At 42.9% G+C, this 21326-nt stretch overlaps 2 protein-coding genes across 3 annotated transcripts in view; one reads left to right on the top strand and one right to left on the bottom strand.

Moving 5' to 3' along the window:
- The window catches only part of mark4b (MAP/microtubule affinity-regulating kinase 4b), a gene marked incomplete at its 3' end in the record, with an annotated part of 73934 nt that extends 73021 nt beyond the window's left edge, over positions 1 to 913 (top strand). Inside the window, exon 17 of one of the 2 annotated variants that reach the window (XM_080503464.1) lies at positions 580 to 913. In XM_080503464.1, the coding sequence (XP_080359590.1) occupies positions 580 to 913 (334 nt within the window). The remainder of the gene's footprint in view (positions 1 to 579) is intronic. The other variant, XM_080503465.1, reaches the window with a different exon arrangement.
- A 4644-nt stretch (positions 914 to 5557) lies between these two features.
- On the bottom strand, positions 5558 to 11853 carry ckmb (creatine kinase, muscle b). Its single transcript, XM_080511393.1, has 9 exons — positions 11698 to 11853; positions 10184 to 10296; positions 10002 to 10098; positions 9219 to 9373; positions 8641 to 8773; positions 8381 to 8552; positions 7907 to 8030; positions 7242 to 7431; positions 5558 to 6176 (listed from the first exon to the last, which is right to left on the bottom strand). Exons 2-9 carry the CDS (start codon positions 10274 to 10276, stop codon positions 5998 to 6000), a joined length of 1143 nt encoding a protein of 380 aa, XP_080367519.1. The 5' UTR covers positions 10277 to 10296; positions 11698 to 11853; the 3' UTR covers positions 5558 to 5997.
- Between the last annotated feature and the right edge of the window lie 9473 nt (positions 11854 to 21326).

Genomic DNA, 21326 nt, shown 5'->3' with positions numbered 1-21326 from the left:
CTAAATTTAATTGAAATATGATCATCCACACACGTTTTTTCATGAATTAATTTAGCGAAAGCTTCACGGAGCAGCGAGAGAGCTCTGCTCCAGACAAATAAATAAAACTTTCTCAGATTTTAAATGACATTTATTTGACGTGAAGAAGCTTTAATCATTATGAGAGGAGTGGAAAATAATCAAGCAGCAGGGGGCGACATGGAGCAGCGTGTGAGTCTCAGATCCCAGGAAAGTTCACGTCTCATAATAACTGGATGGATGGATGGATGGATGGATGGATGGATGGATGGATGGATGGATGGATGGATGACTTTATTGTCCTTCTGACAACTCAGCGATAAAACACCCCCAAAAAAAAAAAAAAGATTAGTGTTTGGTTGTAAAATGCAATAATATGTGATACTAATTGTCTTTTTCTCTCCTCCTCTCATCCCATACATTCACACTCATGTGTTCACTCATTACTTTCCTCCTTTACTCTCCCCGTCTTCTCCTCTGCTGCTTTTCAAATCCTCAAACCCTCCCGTGCGTCTTCACCATGTTGCATCATCACCCCTCCACCTCCCCCTCCACCTGCAGTCGCCATCTATCTGGGCATCAGAAAGCGGCCGAGCCCCGGACCCCCCGATGCGGCTGGGATGTGAGGGTGCGCAGCCCCCGCGACCCGGCCGAGGTGGTGCTGGCGCTGCGCGAGGCGGCGCAGGGCTGCGGCTGCCAGGTGCACCTGGCGGGGCCTTTCCTCCTGTCCTGCACGCACGGCGCAGCCGGCGCCCGCGTGGCCTTCGAGGCCGAGGTCTGCCAGCTGCCCAGCGGGCTGGGCCAGAGCAGCGGCGTCCGGTTCAAGCGCCTGTGGGGGGCGCCGCTGGCCTTCAGAGACATCGCCACCAAAGTGTCCAAAGAGCTGGAGCTCTGAGGGCGAGCGGGGGGGCGGGGCAGAGCGGCGGGTGGGCGGGAGGGGTGGGGCGAGGGAGCCGCCGGCCTCTCTTCACCCCTCCCCCTCCCCCTCCTCCTCCTCCTCACCTCCGACAGAGACCCTCTCCTCCTCGTGCCGCCATTCGCAGCCAGACAAACGGGTGCACAGCTTACGATGACCTTTGACCTTGGAGCTGTCGCTGACCTCTGACCTCTGCTTTGCGCACGTCTCCACCTTCCATCTCTCACACTCTCTCACACACACACACACACACACACACACACACACACACACACACACACACACACACACTCAGACATTTAGTTTTTCACGACTTCACATTTGTTGACGGTGACAATGCCGCCGCCGCCGCCGCCGTCGTTCCTGTTGTATCATATTTGTCGTCATTCCTTTTTGAAGAGCTGCTATTTAAAGAAAGGTTTTCTCTCTCTCTCTCTTTTTTTTCTTTTTCTTTTATTTACTATGAAATTTGCTTCTTTTGACCCTTGTGGAAACGTGCGGACACTTGACGGCAGACGCCACGTACTTAAAAGTGAGGCCGGTTTGACCTCCGACCTCGAGGGAGACATGCAGAAATGCAGACGTGTGACGTGACGGAAGAAAACCCGCAGGTTTTAGTCAGATTTCGGTTGGAAAGAAAATAGACTAGCAGAATCTCTCTCCCCTCCTGATTAGCTGAATTTTGTTGTTGTTGTTGTTATTATTCTAGTTTTTTAAATGGAAGGTCCTCTTGCAGTCGGTAAATGTTTTATTTTTCTCCCGGCAGGGATCATGACTCTCCTCACAAATCAGGAGGCTTCAGCTTGTGCAACATTGAACAACCACATTCAGCGGGTTTACTTTATATTTGTAGAAAAAACAAAGAAATGAGAATCAGTCATCATGACGCCGCCTCGTCATTCAACAAATGCACATTTTAATCCACTAAAATTGAAACGAAAGTCTTTGGCACATATCGTGTCTTTGACCTGATGTATGTTTGATTTTGAAAGTGTTTATTTGACCAAATCTGGTTTGGCTTGAGAGAAATTTACCGCCGTTTGATATAAAACATTCACTATTTGATTTTAAGAAATAAGTAAACAAACTGGAAAAGCCAATTATTAAATACATTACATTCACATGTGGAATATTTGGAATAAACATTAAAAACTCGAGCTTATCCTCCAGTTTCGTTTGTCTCTGGAGGCAATGGGACTGATTTATTTCATGAATATTTGACTGAACAGTTTTTTGCCCATTGCTCCAAAAACATCACTTTATTTTGAAGGATTCCAGTGACATGAACTTACACCTGCATCTCAAAATATTAGAATAAAATCAACAAGAAACCTCGTGATTTTACTGAAATGGCTCAAATATTTTAGTTTTTACACACACTTCAACATTTCAAGCCATTTTGTTTCATTAATAATAATTTTAACTGATTCCTCATTGAAATCAAACATATTTTGTCTCAAAGTATGAGATTATTTCTTTTAATGGGTAATTAAGTTATTCCTTTTTTTTAAGCAATGGATGTAACTATCACACCAAATATATAAAAAAAAAAACCTTAAGTTTCAAGTTTATCAGTTGATTGAAAAAATAATGAACTTTTAAATGATATTCAAATTTTCTGAGATGCACATTGTTCAGTAGAATGATGGACTGAAAATAACACTCAATGTGTTGAATTTAAAAAAAGGAGGGGCAATCAAACCAAAAAAAACTATTGAATATAATCAGAAATGTTTTATTCATGTCTGCTGCATCAAGTTTGCCAGTTAATCCAAGATCCTGCTCTTGTAGCTTTAAACACAACAAGAAATTGACGAGATTTTTTTTTTCAACAGGGAAAATAGTGTTAATCATAGAAGCTATACTGAAGGTTGAAAAAGTGATTAAAGATTCAATATTAATTATCAAGTCTATTTGGTTGAACTTCGCTAAAGGAGCAACAAGGAATACATTCTTTTTTTTATTATTATTATTATTTTTAAGAACATGGAAATTTTTTGCACGATGTGTGTCTGAAAGAAAATCCAAAAATATTTTACCGGTTTTTTGTGGGACTTTTTGTCACATTTTTCAGTGAAGACTTTAAAATACGAGTTTAAACGGTGGGACGCGTTTCTGTGCGGAGGCACTACTTTCTTTTAAACGTGATCTTCAGGCATTTGCGTGAGAATCATTTGCTCATTTCTCCTCCATTCTCAGCCGGCGCCATCACTGGAGCTCTGACCTGTTGAGGGAGCGACAACACCGAGACACAAACTTGAATATGTGCTGATTTCTTACTAACGGGGCTCTTTTGTTTGTTTTTTCGTGTTTTTGTTTTTAGTTTTTGATATGAAATTGAGCACTTTTTCTTTGCTTTGCAGCCAGTTTGTCATCATACTGGAGGTTTTTTTGGTTGTTTTTTTTAAATAGTTTTTCTCACTTTTTTTTTGTTTTCACGTTTTCTTGGAGACATGGTTTGCCCTCTCAGATAAATTAGAAAACCTTTTTTTTGCTCCAGTTACATCAGTGGTGCTCAGAGTGTGGGGTGAATCTGGCGTTCAGAGAGAAACGCCTTTCCCGAGTAAAGCTGTCGACATGCAGCCCTTCAAATTGTTTCACACGTTCTTGGAGTAAAAAAGAGGAATTTTGACTATATTTGGACCCGATTTAGCCTCTAATTAATTGATTTGAAAGTTTAATATCTTCGTCGGTCATGATTTGGCACTGAAAGTATGCTTTCTTTTAATAAAAGTTGCACAATTTTTTCCCCATATTAGGACATTTGCTGTCTTTTTTTTCCAGAAAAAAAATATTTAAAAGAATGAATATGTGGTGCATAAAACTATAATTTGTGTTAAACCATGAACTTTTATGACTAAAAAAATAAGCTTTAGTGCCAAACTATAACACTTATTTGCAGAATCTATTTGAATACCTACCATGAATAATTAGAAAGTATTAATGTCAAAACCACCGGGAAAATGTGTTGAACCACAAATGAACTCGGACACACTCTGAGAACCCCTGAGTAACCCCAGTAATCACTTGGGGAAAATGACTTTTTGTGGTAAAAACCAGCAGAGGAGACTTCATGTTCGCAGGTAGATGCGCCGTTTGTGACGCCACACGTGTCATATTAGGTACAATTTAAGTTTTGATCTGTTGAAATACCAAATTTCAGCTGAACTCCAGTCTTGCGATGTCAGTATATACCCCCCATTACATTTGTTTAATGTGCTTTAACCTCTGCTACACTTTTAATTTGCACACTGTAGATGTAGCCCCGCCCCTCCCATCTGTCGTCCAATCAGGCTGCAGCACTGCTTCGAGGTGCATGACTGTTGACCAATCGGATTCAAAGTACTGCTGTGAGAGGTTTATGACTGTTAACCAACCAGACTCCTGGAATTGCAACACTTTGACATGAGACAGTGGTTGTTGATGGGAAATCACCTTAATCTTTCCTCAGTTAAAAACTTTGCTGCTTGTTGCAAAAGAAAAGTAGCAAAAAAAAATAAAAAAAAAAATTTCACAAATAGAGTCCGGTAAGTGCTGCAGCAAAGCCTCCGAATGGAAATTGTTGCTTTTCTTTAACTCTGCAAAGCCGAGCTGATATATTGTTAAAGCATCTACTAAAATAGGTAAAAGTGACAGCAGTGATCTCTGGGGGGGGGGGGGGGGGGGGTTTCCGTGTCGTTGGAGGTTTCAGCTGCAGCACGTTGTCCACCACTGTCTGATAATATGAAGCTGTGATTTAGGGCTAGTTTTTGCCTTTTCTTTTCATGGATTCCGTGCGACCCGGGCGTCCCCTCCTCCCGAGGTCGACCTCTAGAAGCAGCCGGTAGGCCGCGCTTTAAGGCTACACTTCTGTTGTATAGTGTGTTTGAAGCCGTCGCTGTGATCAATAAAACACTTAACTTATGGGCTGAAATTACCGAGATGATCGACCTGCAATCCTGCATGTCTCCTAGAAAATAATGTGTGACACAGAAATAAAGACTTTCAACCTCTTTCATATTTCAGGTCCACTTATTTCTGCCGCCCGCTGTGAATTCACATCCGTTTGCCTTGAAAGGTGCGGAAGGCAGAAACGACCGTCGTCCTTTAGATTCCAGGACATTATTTGAATTTTGATGCTCGTTTCATATTTGTGCAAAAATGTGTGATTCAGAGTGATTTTGCTCTAATTTTACAACGTGTTGGTAAAGAAGATGGAGGATTGTCGGTACGCTTTATAATCACCAGCCTGGATTTCATGTCACATCTTCAACCTACTGCACAGTTTTCACTTAATTTTTACCTCAAACTCACAAAAAAGGTTGGAATAAAGATGTACAGATAAATGATAATCTATATATTTCATTTATTGTCAAAGAATGTGTTAAAAATTTAGCAAATTCATCCATTTTTCCTCGTTTGTTGCATAAAAATGCTTCCAAATCAAAGATTTCAGTCTGTTAAAAGTTGAACCTAATGCCGACTGTCCAACAACTTTATGCTGCTAATATAAAATGTAGCACGTGTGTTTAACGCGTATGAACTCCGATACTGTAAACGTCTTCACCTTGTGGCTTTTGGGTTGTAAGAAATGTGGAGGCTACCATGTTGTCAACTCGCGTAAAGAAATCATGAACACAAGCCTTTGATTGTAATATGGGGCACTGTTTAATAGTCCAGATATATTTTACAACCAAAATTCTTTTCTTAATTTTGGTGCGCATACGCAGCCACGACCAGACTACGTATGGGTTGATCCCAGGATGTTACCGAGAAGAGTTGGGGTGGGGTTCCGGAGAGTTGGAAGGCAGATGACAGGTCAACAGAAGTAAGAAAGAAAGAACAGTGGAGTGTCTTTTGACGGAAAGAAGTGAGCGGAAAGTCGCCAGTTGGCCGAAACCAGTAAAATACCTTTACATCCAGGCTACCTGTTCATCCATCCATCTTTCCGTCTATCCTTCTGGCCCCGAACAGGACGAGCCGGAGAGAAGATGGACGGATGAATACCTGTTCATTTTTTTTTTTTTTTTATAAAATAAAAAATAAACAAATACAGTCACTCGTCAGCAGGTTGTCTGTCCACTTTACTTCTGAGCGGGGATCATGCCGTCGATGGACTCTCCCTTCTCCAGCTTCTTCTCCATCTCCACCATCAGCTTGACTCCATCAACCACCAGCTGGACCTGGTACACCTCGGAGGAGCCCAGACGGTCGGCGTTGGAGATGTCGAACACGCCGCCCACGGAGGCCGTGTCCACACCGCCTGCGTGGGGTGCACATGCAAGAGGTCAGGAGTGCACGTCACGGTTCAGTGTGCACGCTTCACCGCCACGGTCCACGAAGTTAAAGGTCCCATATGATGAAAGGTTCAGTCTCTGCTGCTGTTCTAACAATAATCTCTGTCCCTATAGCCTGTATGAGACTCCAGAGGTGAAGAAAATGTGTTGCCTCCCTCGCTTGTGCCACTTTTCAGTGAACGTGTGCTCAAACAGTCGATTCAGAGAGTTTCCCTTCATGATGTCATGCAGGGAAATAATCACTCCCTCTGGTAGCGATACTCTCTTTGACTCTCACAGGTAGATATAACCCTACAAAGATAACCAATAACTGAATGAATAAATTCTGTGTGATATGAAAAGACGTAAGTTACCGTCACAGTTAGCAGCAAGCTAGTGTTAGCAGCTTTAGTAACTGTATAAACAAATACGACCAAACTAAGTAACATATTCAGGCACATAGTATTTGTAAGTCGCCATCTTCAGCAGTCTCTCCTTCTGGGTCTGATTCTGGTTCACGACAGCGTTTCAATGAATCACAGTGATGAATCCAATAAACATCAGCACATTGTACCAGTGTTTCAGATGAAGTGGTTTCCATGCTAAAGAGTGACCCACTTCCTTTAGCATCCAGCGTTGCTGCTGGTAACGGCATATATTAAAATAAGACTCACGAATGGTACGACACCGAGAAGCTTAATTGGAAATGCTGTTAAACGGCGTTCGTCAGGACGGCTACGGATTTTTATCATCTCTTATTAGCAGCAACAAGGGATGCTAACAGGAAAACCACTTGATGTGAAACACCGGAAGGCGCTTCTCTGAGATGAGTCTAAACGAACACTGACACAGTTTGTTCTCAGTAGTCACGTTTAGACTGAAATTCAGGAGCAAGGCCGGATTTAGGGAAACACACTTTGAATCCACCATTGTTGGACCTCCAAATGTGAAATTGTTGGAAAAGTGTATCATATGGGACCTTTAAAATGTAAACAAACATATCCCAGAGTTTTCTTTCCCTCGGGTTCCAGCTTGAGCCCCGTCCTCAGTACCTGTGCCACGCTTCTGCAGACGCAGCCTGGTCAGGATCTCCTCGAACTTGGCGTGTGTGCTGAGCTTGGGCAGCTTGACATGCACGCCGCCACGCAGGCCGGTTCCCAGGTTGGAGGGGCAGGTCAGGACGTAACCCAGATGCTCGTTCCACATGAAGCCGTGGTTGTGCTTCTTGAAGATCTCCTCAATCTAGCCAGAGTGGAGAGGAGTCCAGTCAGTGGTCGTCGGTGATCCTAATACACCTTGGATCTGTTTCGTCCCGTGTTAACGCAACGGTTACTGTGTTCTGGAGGCTTTTACAGACCCTCGGGGTTCTATCTACTGAGATTCTTGGTTTAATCCATTTAACTTGTGCATCTGTTTGTGTTTTCTTCTAAACTAAAATACAAGAACAACAGCTGAATATTGAAAAATCGGTAATTCTGTAAAGTATTGTATTTCCTGACTGATCATTTACCTTAAAAATATGAAGAAAAAAAAAACCCAAACATGTTTGAACAAATCACCAAAAAAAAAAAAAACTTCAAATGACAGCATTGACTGTTGTTTTCAAATATACACTCTAAGGTTTGTAAGTGAGTAATGCTTTGTGTATTATGATGTCAAATAATGTTTTAGGTCAGTTTTATGACATTTTACTTTCTAATAAATATTCCTGCGTTACCTTCTGCAGGCCAGTGCAGAAGCGTTTGAAGACCTCCTTCATGTTTCCTCCCTTCTGCATGGAGATGACACGCAGGTGATCCTCCTCGTTCACCCAGACCAGGAAGGTCTTGTTGTCGTTGTGCCTGCAGAAGCAGAACAATGAATGCTTAAAGGTGCAGACTGGTGCAGCTGTGGCGTCACCACACACTTTAACAGATGTTTAAACACGTAAATGAGCAGAGACTCGTGGTGACGGTTTGGGTTGTTTTAAAACACTCAAACCTGGCCTTTCATTATTGATTACACTGATCTCTCCTTTAAAAGTCCAATGTCATGTGGGAAAACACAGCTCATTAGCAGTTAAAGGTACATACACATAAACGCCTGTTCTCAGTGGAGCTCACTAGAGGGACTTTTAGACTGAAATTCAGGACCAAGGCCTCTGACACCTTCAAAGTCAGTGATCGGAGGTTTGTCTGTCTGCTCCTCTCACCAGATGCCCCTGGCGTCGGGCCAGTCACGGGCCATGCCGGCGCAGGTCAGCAGGGGAGAGACGGGCTTGTCAAACAGGAAGTGATCGGCGATCAGCTGCTCCTGCTCGGCGTCGGTCATGCCATTCAGGGGGTAGTACTTTCCCTTCAAGTCGCCATCCAGACCGGCCAGGGCTGAGAAGGCACAATGAAAAGGAGTCAGACTCTCAACCAGCTGAAGCCACACAGACGAGCGTCCGTCTCTTTGCCCATCGGCGCTCACCCTCGATTGAGAGCTTCTCAATGGCTCTGCGCTCTCCACGGCTGTTGTGGGGGGGCAGGGTGAATCCCTTGATGCTGCGGCCAGTACGGACACGGCTGGACAGCACGTAGTTGGGGTCCAGGTCATCACCACCCTGATGTAGAACAAGAGAAGAGACAACAGCCCCTTGTGAGTGGGCTGATGCAGAAACAGCAAGGAAATCTCTCCCATGCTTCGCAGTATAAACATCATTTAGTTTAATCTGAACTGGACTTCAGGTTTTACTGGGCGAAATCCGTGTTGCAATACCTTCTATGGTATTTATGACATTTCTAAATGTCTCAAAGCTACCTACATGTTCAGCATTGAGGCTGTAATAATAATAAACCTCACCCCTTTACCTTGAAACGTCAAAATATTAGGAAGACGTTTCAAGATTTTTATGGTTTCATATCTATGAAGCCATAAACCACACTTGTTCTGATATGAATATAACTAAAGTAGCTATTATGTATACGCTTTTGTGTTGGTTTTTGATACTCGCATTAAGATCTTTCTCAATTAGGCACAAAGAAAAAGTGTGTTGTTTGTCTCTTCACCTTCAGGTTCTCGAAGTTCAGGTCGGTCTTGTGCTTGTCGGTGGGCTTGTATCCACTGTGACGGTCGGAGATGATGGGATCCAGCAGCTCCTTGAAGACCTCGTAGGACTCCTCGTCACCAGCAACACAGCCGACGGTCATGATGAAGGGGTGACCTGAGAGATGAGAGGTTGAGGGGTTGAAAAGGTGAGCGGGTGGAGTATGATTTATTTTTGTTCGGTATGCAGTATTTGTGCCAGACTGAATGTCACGGTCGTATGTTCCTGAATTGAACGAGGATCTATTGAATCTTAAAACCTAATGATTTCTAAGAAAGTCCCATGTCTTTTGAGTATTATTGTCATGAAAACTTTCGACTTTTCCTCTCACTGGTTTCAGTTGAAGTTACATCAGGGAACAGAAGGAAGATGCTCTATAATCTGCAGGTTAGCACTTCTTAACAACAACAATAATCAACAACAACAATAATCAACAAAACAATAATAATCAACAAAACACCTGAGAGAAACTATCAACATGCTGATGATTATATGAGCATAAGAAAGAATGAATCACTTTTGTCAATTACATTTCTTTTGATTTCATTCAGTAGTTTGAACACACAAGTCTTTGCACCTTTCACCGTCAACGTGGCTGTTTTCTACCCTGAAACTCAACTTTGTGAAACTGGGCTCTTCTAAGTTGAAGGTGAAGACTTGGCCTTCCGGATCACCTTCTTTTACTCGTTTCATGCTTCCTCAAACTGTGCGTGTGTTTGTACGCCGACGACTGTCTCCTTCTTACCGGGGTTGTCGACACCAGTCTGGATGATGTCATCCACGGTGAAGCCACTGGGGGTGGACTTTCCTCTCAGCTTGTTGTAGATGTCCTTGGTCAGCACCTGCACACAGCGCAAGTCAGTGATCGTCCATCTTTCAATCTGAGTCAGTGAGGCTGTGTGTGAATGCAAGAGCAGAGCTCGGCACCTTGGCCATGTGGTTGTTGTGCAGGGACAGATCAGGGAACTCTTCGTCCATGCTGAACTTCATTTTGTAGTCGTTGTGACAGTTCTTTGCCATGGCTGCGGTTCTTACTCCAACTGAGAACAAGACAAGAGCATTTAAAAAAACCAAAATGTATATATTATTAAGTCTGAAAAATCAGAATGAATCGTTTTCTTGGCTAAACAGTGTGAGGTCTGTTTGCTGCACTAGGGTAAGAAATCAAACCGAAACTAAATGTAACCCTGCAGCAAATACCACATTTCCTATCTGGCGCTTCTCCAAGTTTTTCGAGCGCCTGGTCGATCAACCTTCTAGAATAAAGGAGAAACCGTTTCATTCTGTCTGAATCACTTCTTCCCCTCCCTCTCTCTGTCAGCTGAGCTGTCCACCTCCCTCCATCCACCTGTCTCCCCTGGTATTAATAGCATGACCCCCCCCCCCCCACCACCACCACCCCCACCACCCCCAACCCCCTCTTTCTGCCCCACCCCCAGCCCACCTGCTGCAGCTGCTTCAGAGAAACATTCCAGCACATTTTATGACTGTCTGTCCTGTCCTGTCCTGTCCTGTCCTGTCCTGTCCTGTCCTGTCCCCCTCTGTCCAGCTTCATGCTTCACTCGGAGTTACTGCATGATGCAACAGGCAACCAGTTGCATCAGAAACAATCAGAGTTTTTTTTAGATGTTTTGATTCCACAACTGCATTAAAATACAGATTCTCAAAAATGCACATACAATCACTCTTGTTTTCTTGAATTTATCTAAATTAAGAGCGTACCACAAGAATGGTTTCGATGAAAAAAAAGAAAAAAGAACACAGTTTTGTAGTCAAATTTCACCAACACAAACTCAAAGATCTGAGCTGAACGATCAATTATTTCCACAGAAATTACAAAAACAGTCGCTGCCGGAATCAGTTAGATTAGGCTTTGAATGCACCGAATATCACTCTTTCTGTCTGAGTCAGCCTCGGCCCGTCTCTATCAGTCAGAGGTTAAAAGTCATTTCATGGACGTGCAGCAGATTGATGGCGCCCGCAACACTTAAAGGTCAAAATGTGCATGCTTCACAGACGGCTCCACGAGTTCCATTCCTAAATCGAGCCCTCCTGAACTATTCCGAGACACACCTTGGCCCGGCCTGCTGGCGTCAGCACTGGCTGATCGACGGTAGCAAATGTTTGAGTGACCCTACACCGCTGCATGCTTCAGCAGGCCGCCGCTGCCAAACGTCCAACGGAAAGTCTTTCAAGGAAGATTTCATGCGACAGTGTGCACCAACAGCAGAGTATATGTTCTCCACGTCAGAAGGAAAAAAAAAAAAAAGTAAAACATGCAGACCGTCAGGAATCCCAGATAAGAAATCTTTTGGTTGCCTTCATGAGTGTAAATTGGTTTTGGTCTGTTAGAGGTTTTTTTTTTCCCGTCCATATAACAACATTTCCCTGAGGATTTCCAAAAGGTCTACCTAAAGCGACACGTTGCTCGTCTCTATTACCTGCTTAGGAGAAAAGAAAGAGGTAACAGATCCCGGGATCAGATCCTGTCCACCAAGTGTAGGGGTTGCCCAGCTCTTCCAGGTGATGGACTTAAGCTTTTATACCCAGACGTCTCTCGCCATTGGCCGCCCGGTCGAGGGCTCCCCTCCTCTGATTGGTCAGGTGGGCTCTTCTGCGCTCTCTTCAGTTTCTAAAAGGCAAGAACCAACAGTACACTGCGCTCGAGAAGGGAGACGAGGCAACAGCTGCAGTTCAAACACTCCAACCTTTCACCTTCTGCCGCCCGCCCGCAGCTGCAGCAGGGAACGCCGTCAAAAAGCAACACGCATCCTCACACATTCGTGAATGAATGCATGCAAAGTTCTAATGGCTCTGTGGTAAAATTAGACTCACATGCAAGAATCGACCGTTGTTTTCTCCTTGATCAGAATAGGGGCTAATGTAGAGCAAGGTCGAAAGTGTCGAAATCACAATGTCCTGCAAAAAGACACAATTACACGTTCGATGTCTGTTGACTGGACATGTTAAAAGTGCATTTAAAGTATGTCCTGCCTGTGACTTCTCTGTTATTGAATCACATACTGGCATACTATCTGATATACTTTCATATAATTGCACATTTTTATTTTATTTATTGGCAGCACAAACTCAAAATGATAAGCTCCGAGCTGTTTTGGTGTGCCCATTTCTTTTCATAATTTTGCGAAATTCATGCACAATTCAAAATCATTGATGTATGTGTGAATTTGTGGAAAATAGACACAATTAAATGCAAATAAGGAATTTATTTAGTATTCAATAGAGTATTGACCCTTATATTCTTGTATAAAAAGCATGATGGATTTAATGTTACCAACATTAAGTCAATAATAATAAGATAGGAGTTACTCTGATGCCTTTGGTAACGTCCTGGACTGAATGTACCCTCAGTGTTCTATAAGTGTACTCTGCCAATATGCATTGCAAAGTGACCAAACTTTCTATCTATTTTCACTTTTAGTACTTAAATTGTTTTCTGGGATTATGTCGTCGCATATTTCAGGCTCAGGTATGGAATCTCAATGAGCCGTGGTGGTTTCGCTGACTAGGGACGTCCTCATGTGGGCTCCTGCTCTCCTGTTTGAGAAGTCATGTTTTGACACATCGCGACAAACTGTCGAACTCAAAATGACTGCGTGTCGGCAGGGAGAGAACATAAATGCCTCCTTTGAATGAGCAAACTCTGTCAGAATGCACGCGGCTGGAGATTTCTCTCAGAGGTGGTGTTCAGCGTGACATCTAGTCTGATTGTGAAACCTTGAGTCCACCTCTTTCCTGTACAAGTGCTAGAGTCACTGCTGTACCCCCCCCCCCTCCCCCCATTTGTAATGTGAGAGACATGCAGTAACGTAGACAGATTATAAAACCATCTCATCAGAAGAGAAGTTGAGGGTGGAGCTGAGAGGCATTGTGACGACAGTTTTACACAAGAAGCAGGTTTCAATTAAGCACATGAGTGAGACTGAGGGACAACATGCAGACTCCACACACACAGAGGCCAGTCAAGCTGAGTCTTTATTTAAACCACGAGGCTGCAAAGTTTAAGGCCAAAAGAGCCGTTTTGTTCACTTTTCGCCAAATCAAATTTAAGTGAAGCCACAAAACCTTTGAAATGAGGCTGACGGAGTTTAATAAGTTTCATGTATTGGTTGCAAGAACGGACTAAACTTTGCATTCACTTCCAATCACAATTTAGAATCCAACCTGCAAGCAGTGTTGAAAAGTTTACATCATGTAAAAAGTTTCAGATACGAAGTTTAAAGATTTTTTTTTTTAAGTTTAAAAAGTTGATTGTTTTGAAATATATTTTAAAGAGGTATTGGCTGAAGAGTTACAAAAATAATCTTACCCCATCCCCTTACCTGAGAAGAATATGGTAGAAAAGTGAAAATGTTTGTAAAAGTCTGAAAGATCCCACATGGAAAGAACCTATATGAGGATATATGCACATATTGTATATGAAACCTATATGCAGCATATATGCACATATATGCTGCATATATGCACATATATGACAATATATATGCTGCATCTATGCATATATATGCCACATATAGGCAAAATTGAGGTGCATATATGTGAATATACAGGCCATATAGGTCTCCTGTACTACTTCTTTATTTCCCCGCATGGAAAGAACCTAAATAAACATATGTTTTAATATAGGTTCTGATATAGGTTTTGAATATATCTATATATATATTTATATATATATAATATATATATATTTTATATATATATTTTATGTACGTATATACGTGTATATGCGCATATATGTACATATATGCATACATAGGTACACATATATGTATATATGCACATATAGGTACATATGCGCATATAGGTGCATATATGTACTTATAGGTACATATATGTACCTATATGTACATAAAATATAGGAAAATGGACAATTTTATATATGTCACATATATTCAAAACCTATATCAGAACCTATATTAAAACATATATGTTTATATAGGTTTTTTTCCATGTGGGATAATAAAACGTAATTTATGATTTGAGACATTTCGTGAAGGTTTAGGCTGTCAAAAACGCTGCAGTTTGTACAGTAGAAGAAAGTATAATAATAATAATAATAATAATAATAATAATAATAATAGTAATAGTAATAATAATAATATCAAATTTCTATTACATTTTCAGCCTTTTCTGGAGTTTTGGACCTGGTTTTAGCACTTCTATCCTTCTTTTTAACATCTTAATATTTCCTAACCCTAGCCCTAATATTCTGGTGTGTAAAGGAACTAAAAATATATATAGGTAAAATTATTTACATAAAATGTTGGCTTCATGGAGCCACAGACTACAGACTGAGTTTGTAGGGATATTCTGAAGTCCGTAGAGTCACAGTGAACGTTTATTGAGCAAGTAACTTTCTTTGGTTCCCTCCTCATGTCTTCATGCTTCTTCCAAGACAAAAGTCTGTGGCAGTCTCAGAATACAAAACGTGAAAGTTGTGTGAAATGTTGACATGAAGTAGTGGAGGATTAGAAGAGTGCTTCTGTCAGACATCCTGGGCGGTTGAACACTTCAGAGTGAGTCCACACTCCCAGTGCTTCTGTTTGACCTCAGTCTCACTCTTTCAGTCGTGACTGAGGACTTGGGACCATGAGTGAGGGTGGGGAAGGGAACCGATGTGTGAATAGAGCTTTACTGTGAGCTTTAGAGAATCATCACCACTTCTACTCTCTGTTATTAACAGGCCTGAACAGACCCTGTGCTCGCTTTTCCCCTCTGGAAGAGGGCTCACAATGGATCACTAACGGTGGACTCAGACTTCCAGGTGCTGATCAGCACGGCTCCGGTGCACGTTAGAGACTCTCATGAGGCCATGTAAGTTTGCAATATCATCTGCAAAAAGCAAAAACTTGCTTCTGGCCTCCGCACACGATGACCTCCTGACCTGGAGAAGGACAGGAACAGAAGTGGAGACTTTGGCATATATAACCTTGGCAGATCTGATGCCGAGGACACGGCGAGCTCGGACCGAATTGCCCTCAAGTGATGGCCCCAGTGTCCGATCCCCCCCCCCCCCCCGAAGTCTCACTTGAGACATCTTATCTGTAGGTCTAGAAAGGACTTACAGGTTGAACTGTGAAGCTGCCATGTAGCGAGGTTTTTCTCCAGGTACTCTGGTTTCTTCCTACGATCCAAGGACATGCCTGTCAGGTTAATTGGCGACTCTCAACTGGCCGCGAGATGAGAGGTGAGAAGTGATTGTATGTCTCCTGAATTAGTGCGGCGATGGATCTGTTCAATCTGCCTTTTGCCCCTTCATCAACTGAGAAATACTCCTGCAGCCATGGGCTTGATCAAATTAGAAACAACGTCTTCACGGAAATAATAATTCTGACACTCTGAAATATCATTTTCACGCTGACAACTCAACTTGTTCCGTGTGGTGTTCTTGCACTATACGGATGACATTCATCTTTATAATCCAAACAACCACTTCAGTTTCTTAAACACAGGTGAGCTTATCTATAGTCAAACGATTGTTTCATTATTTTATTGCAGAAATGTGAAATGTGACTGAACATGCATTGAGGATGCAGCTTGTTATAAATGCATTAGCGGTTGCAGCCCTTGTTCCAGGGTTGGTCTACGACTCAAACAGTGCCGAGGGCTCTGGTCTCCATGACTGCAGGAGTCTCAGATTGTTTGGTAGACGGGACCTGATAGGACGACAGGCTCTGGTTTCACAGCCGTGTCCTGACCATCCACAGGCACCACTTTCCAAATTAGTCTCTCTCTCCATGTCGCTGCGTTTCGCTCGCCCATTTGGACGTCATGTGAATAAACACCTGACGGTTTCACCGGCATTCAGTTCACAGCCAGTGGCAGGAAATCAGGGTGGGTCTGATAATGTATGCATCTAGACATGATTAACCTTTTATTAGAGAGCAAACAGTCCAAACTAGCCAATGATTTCTGTAATATTACATCATTTACAACTTGTTTTTTTTTTAATTTTTCTTTTCACATTGAGTCAAAACTCACATAAGGCAAGTAATGAAATAGCCAACGTTAATAACATGCAGGGAGGTGCTCGCCCTCAGTTTTAATTAATAAATGCAGCTTTGGCCGACATCCTTTGACATGTACTTCCATCAATAAAACTCAAAGGTCAGGCTGACCGACTCACGATATCTGCTGTGTGTGTGAGTGTCTTCTGCCCATTCAGACCAGTTAGTTCTGTGGCTCCTTTGCCACAGTGGCACAGATCCAGTATCCCAGTTTAGAACGTCACTCTATCCCCCCCAACACACACATGCACACGCACACACTCACACACACAAATACCACCCGCCACCCCTCCCACAGTCAAGCCAAACAGCCCTGGACCCCTGCAGCTGCCCCGGGTTAACAGACACCAAGGACAGTTATGTAAACCTGGAACACTGTGTGACTCATTCATAATGATTTTAATTTGAGGCCCATGTGCATAATGCGCACAAAAAAAAATCTGTTAAATACTTCAGGGTTGGCTGAGGGGGTTTTTGACTCACATGCTCCTTCCTGGATCCTCGTTGTGGTTTATATTTTTAAAGCGTATTTGAGAGAATATGCCGTCGAAAGTTATGTAAAATGTTCCTCTGTAATTGTGAGGATGCAGGAAAAGGCAGGGAACAGTTTGTTGGTACAACTGCATTGTGTGCATCGTGCATCTAGAAGAAGAAGAGGAAGGCTTTATTTGTCACATATAAAACAAATGCACGGTTTAACCTGCCGGCTGTGGGATTCAAACCTGCAAACATTCTATCACAAGCTTGCTTTTCCACCTTTTCGGCCACCGGCACCTCCAACCTCCAACCAGCTCTCACTCTGATAATGAATGGGAAATGTAAATCGCACCATAAAAGCAGAGATGTTGTGAACTACACTGTCGACCTCCTCTAAGTTACAAACTGCCGCTGCTCCTTTCACCGTCACTGACGTTGTTTCACAGCGGGTTTGCAGCAGTTTCACGCGTCCCGATTCCTAGAAAACATGAAGCAGCACACCGGGGGGGGGGGTCACTTAGACAAGTATATATTTCATAAACGTTGATAGAGCAGCTTCTTATTCACAGCAGCGGCTTCAGAGAGCAGTTGACATCCATTCACACGTTCACACGTGGGTGGTGCCAGGAGCTGCAGCAGTCTCACCCACTGATGTATGTATGCTCACAGGGTTTCTCTCTACACACTTTAGTGACCTCCGTTTCTTCCCGTGGCTCCTATAGTACGACGTAGAAGACTTTCAGACATTGTCCCTCAAACACATGATGGGAATTCTCATTTTCAAGGCGCCGGTCCACGCCTTCTTTGGATTCCTCACATGTGACCCGGACTAACGGCTTCAGACACGTGTGTCTTGAGCCTAAACAGGAAGATATGATGTTAGCAGTTTGCGGAGCCTACAAATAGACGGCGTGTAAGACAACTCTGTGGACATGTGTGCACGTCTGGTGGACGGTGGAACGTCCCTGTTCACCCAAATGTAATCCGAATTAATCACAGTTAATAATGATGATTAAACAATAACAGAAATAATTGCAGCAATTAACTTAACAAGCCTAACACAGTGAGAGAGGATCATCTCAGCTCAGTTTGTGGTCTTTCTGTGTGGAATTTGCATGTTCCTCCTGTGCATATGTGAATTTTTCCCTGAGCACTTCCATTAAAAGAGCCTTTTAAAAGTCCCCTTTTAGGTATAACCAAATTGATAATGGCATAATTAGCCCAGAAATGTAGAACTATAATAATTTTAAATAAACAGACTGCAGGGAATAACTTCTTTGGCCTGTTTTATGCATTTTCATGGAGAATTTTTAATGCAGCAACATCATGCGACGGTCCATCTGCATAAATCTTCCTCCCTTTGGGGTCGGAGTTTTAGGTTTGTGTAAGTTTTGTTTTCCGTGTTGAGGTGAGATTAGGTGAAAGAAATGGGAGGTCGCGGTGGAGGGAGGGCTCCGGGGATTCCTATTTATAGTGGCACCTCACAGGGTCCGCCGATCTCCGATGCCACCGGCCCCGATTGAATTGCACTGAATCAGCTGTCAGCTCTCTATCTCTCTCTCTCTCTCTCTCTCTCTCTCTCTCTCTCTCTCTCTCTCTCTCTCTCTCTCTCTCTCTCTCTCTCTCTCTCTCTCTCCCTCTCCCTCCCCCATCACCCACCGTCTCTCATCCACACTGATAGAAAGTCCCATTTCCACGGCAAAGCTGCAGATCAGATGACAACAGGTTCAGGTGGGGGTGAAACCCAGCGCCTGTGAGGCGTAATCACACATTTAGCTTCACACGTGTGAATGAGCTCAGGTGTCATGTCCTCCCCGCAGTCACGAGTTAGAAGACCTATAAAAATTCCGGCGGGGGGTCTTTTTTAAGACGGCCGTGTCGGCGGAGCGCTTCACCTCCGCGCTCCCAAATATCCCAACAACTGTTTGATCGGGTTTCGACAATAAACCTACTGGCTGAATCCCACCGGCCTCCACCGGTCAGCTGAACACACACAAAGCCCGGGGAGAACATGCAAACTCTGCACTGAAAGACTTTCTTCATGTAAAGATTGGACTTGTCGGTTGCAGCGGTGGAACGAGGGCGACAGCAAAAAAAAAACTGAAATGTGGAGTTTTCTGGATGCTGTGTTTCACTTTGGTGTTGATAAAGACGTAAGAAGACTTTATTGACTTTGATTATGTCCAAAAAAAACAAAAAAAAACAACAAGCACACAATTAAGAAACTCAGTTAATGTCTCAGTCACTCTACAAGTCATTCTTTTCTCATTTTAGATCAGTGCAGAACATCGGTCATGACGGCTGAATTTTACAGTGTGTGTGTGTGTGTGTGTGTGTGTGTGTATATGCTCACACACTGTACAACCCTGTAGTTATGTCCTCCACTCACACCTGTACAGCTCTTGTTTTCTCTCTCCTACTGAGCTCTGTCTCTGTCTCTATCCTCAGTCTCTGTCTCTGTTCTTAGTCTCTATCTCTGTCCTTAGTGTCCTTAGTCTCTGTCTCTGTTCTTAGTCTCTGTCTCTGTCCTTAGTCTCTGTCTCTGTTCTTAGTCTCTGTCTCTGTCCTTAGTCTCTGTCTCTGTTCTTAGTCTCTGTCTCTGTCCTTAGTCTCTGTCTCTGTCCTTAGTCTCTGTCTCTGTTCTTAGTCTCTGTCTCTGTCCTTAGTCTCTGTCTCTGTTCTTAGTCTCTGTCTCTGTCCTTAGTCTCTGTCTCTGTTCTTAGTCTCTGTCTCTGTCCTTAGTCTCTGTCTCTGTCCTTAGTCTCTGTCCTTAGTTGCTGTCTCTGTCTCTCTCCAGAGTCTCTGTCTCTGTCTCTGTCCTTACTCTCTGTCTCTGTCCTAAGTCTTTGTCCTAAGTCTCTGTCTCTGTCTCTATCCTTAGTCTCTGTCTCTGTCCTTAGTGTCTGTCTCTGTCTCACTCCCTGTCCAGCTGTCAGGTGTTTTCTGAGCGTTGTGTCTCCGTCTCTGTTTGACAGCTCCTCAAACCAGCTCCCGCAGACACAGAAACAAAACAAATCCCTCCCTGCTTCCGTCCCATGTAGAGCTACGTCTGTAGGATCTCAGGAGAAACCATCAGGTTCAGATCAGTAATTAGTCTGCTCCTCTATAATGTTTATATTTGTAGTGTCAGCGGAGTAATGACAGGCGGTGCTGCTGATGTTGTCTGCAGGTTGGTCTGCAGCTGCACCTTTCATCAGCGCAGTTCACTGTCTTTTTGAATGTGAGATATATCACTTTAATTTGTTTATAGTCGAATCAAAAGTCTCAAGCATTGAAATCAGACCAGACCCTGCCTTGTACTGTTAAACTTTCTACACACCTACTTTTTTTTTTTGTAAGAAATTGTAAATAGATTAATACAAACTTACTGACACAGTGATTGAAATTCAGTGTCTCAGTAGCTTTGATAAACAGAAACACATTTAATATAAGATTGAAAGTGTTAGCTGATGCTAAAGTAAGTTGTGAGTGCTGGAGGTGCCGTGATTACATGGAGTTAAATCAGAAACTATTTGATCACATCCATAGAATAAATTCCACCGAGTTTATATATTTGAAAGTTTTTACTGCAATAAAAAAATACTTTGGTTTGATGGAAAACCACTGAGGACTGCGTCGTGCGCCCCATAATAGTGTTGAACTGTGGGTCAAAGTTCATTCTTTCCTCAACCTTTGACCTCAATGCAGAAAATAGAAACCTCTTTATTTGGTCATCTGTGGGAGAGACGTTATTACTGGTTTCATATTGAAATAGGTACTGAAGGACAATTCCATTATTTTTAATTGAAGAAAATCACAGTTTGGAAAGTTTTCTGGGGGATTCTGTATCAATCACAGATGATTAAACAATGTAGACATGCCGTAGGACCAAATGAGGAGTTCACTGAACTTTGTGTAAAACCTCCAGAGTGAAAAGCTGAGCTCTGTTCACTCAACTAAATTTTTTAAATGCGTATTCACCTTCATAATAACTGACAAGTCCCTCATATTTGTGTATAGCTCAACTGGGCCATTAACTATTGACTTGATTGGCTTTATTCTTTACTCAGTATGTTGATATGTGAAAAACCTTTGCGTCGTGGTGTAATCAACAGCAGCAGAGTGATGGTCTCCATGTAGGTTGTTACCCTCCGATTCACGTAAACATCCAATGTTTGTTCTATAGATCCTCTTTGCTTCATGCAAAGCTGCTGAGCCGCGGCCCCTCCGACTCCTGGATCCCGCTAAATGCTGCTGTAATGAAGTTCTAATACAACTTGAGTTGATTGTTTCCTAAGACCTACACCCCCCCTGCTTAGTGGCATTAATAAGACTAGTGCTGGGGACACACTGTGACCTCGGGGACTGCAGACCACCCAGTTAATCTGATGGCCACGCTAATCTGAGCTGAGACGGCGACAATGAGATGGAGAGACAATGCAAACAGAAGTTAAGAAAAGGATTTAAAAAATCTGATAAATATTCATATAGATTTGTTATGGCTGCACGTGATGCTGGTGCACATGTGCAACCAGCAATATACAGGTGTAATAATACTTCCTAATGAATTAATGGACTTTTTCCTC

Source organism: Blennius ocellaris, assembly GCF_963422515.1.
Source record: "Blennius ocellaris genome assembly, chromosome: 2".
Classification (NCBI taxonomy): domain Eukaryota; kingdom Metazoa; phylum Chordata; class Actinopteri; order Blenniiformes; family Blenniidae; genus Blennius; species Blennius ocellaris.
This window is presented reverse-complemented; position numbering and strand designations above follow the sequence as displayed.

Bases quoted from the DNA above. Each gene is read 5' to 3' on its own strand.
- ckmb (XM_080511393.1), bottom strand. From the start codon at position 10,276: ATGGCAAAGAACTGTCACAACGACTACAAAATGAAGTTCAGCATGGAC. The intron at 8,774-9,218 runs GTGAAGAGACAA...GTTCTACATCAG, and splicing joins TGAACTTCGAGAACCTGAAG to GGTGGTGATGACCTGGACCC. The intron at 6,177-7,241 runs GTACTGAGGACG...CACCCCACGCAG, and splicing joins TCTGCAGAAGCGTGGCACAG to GCGGTGTGGACACGGCCTCC.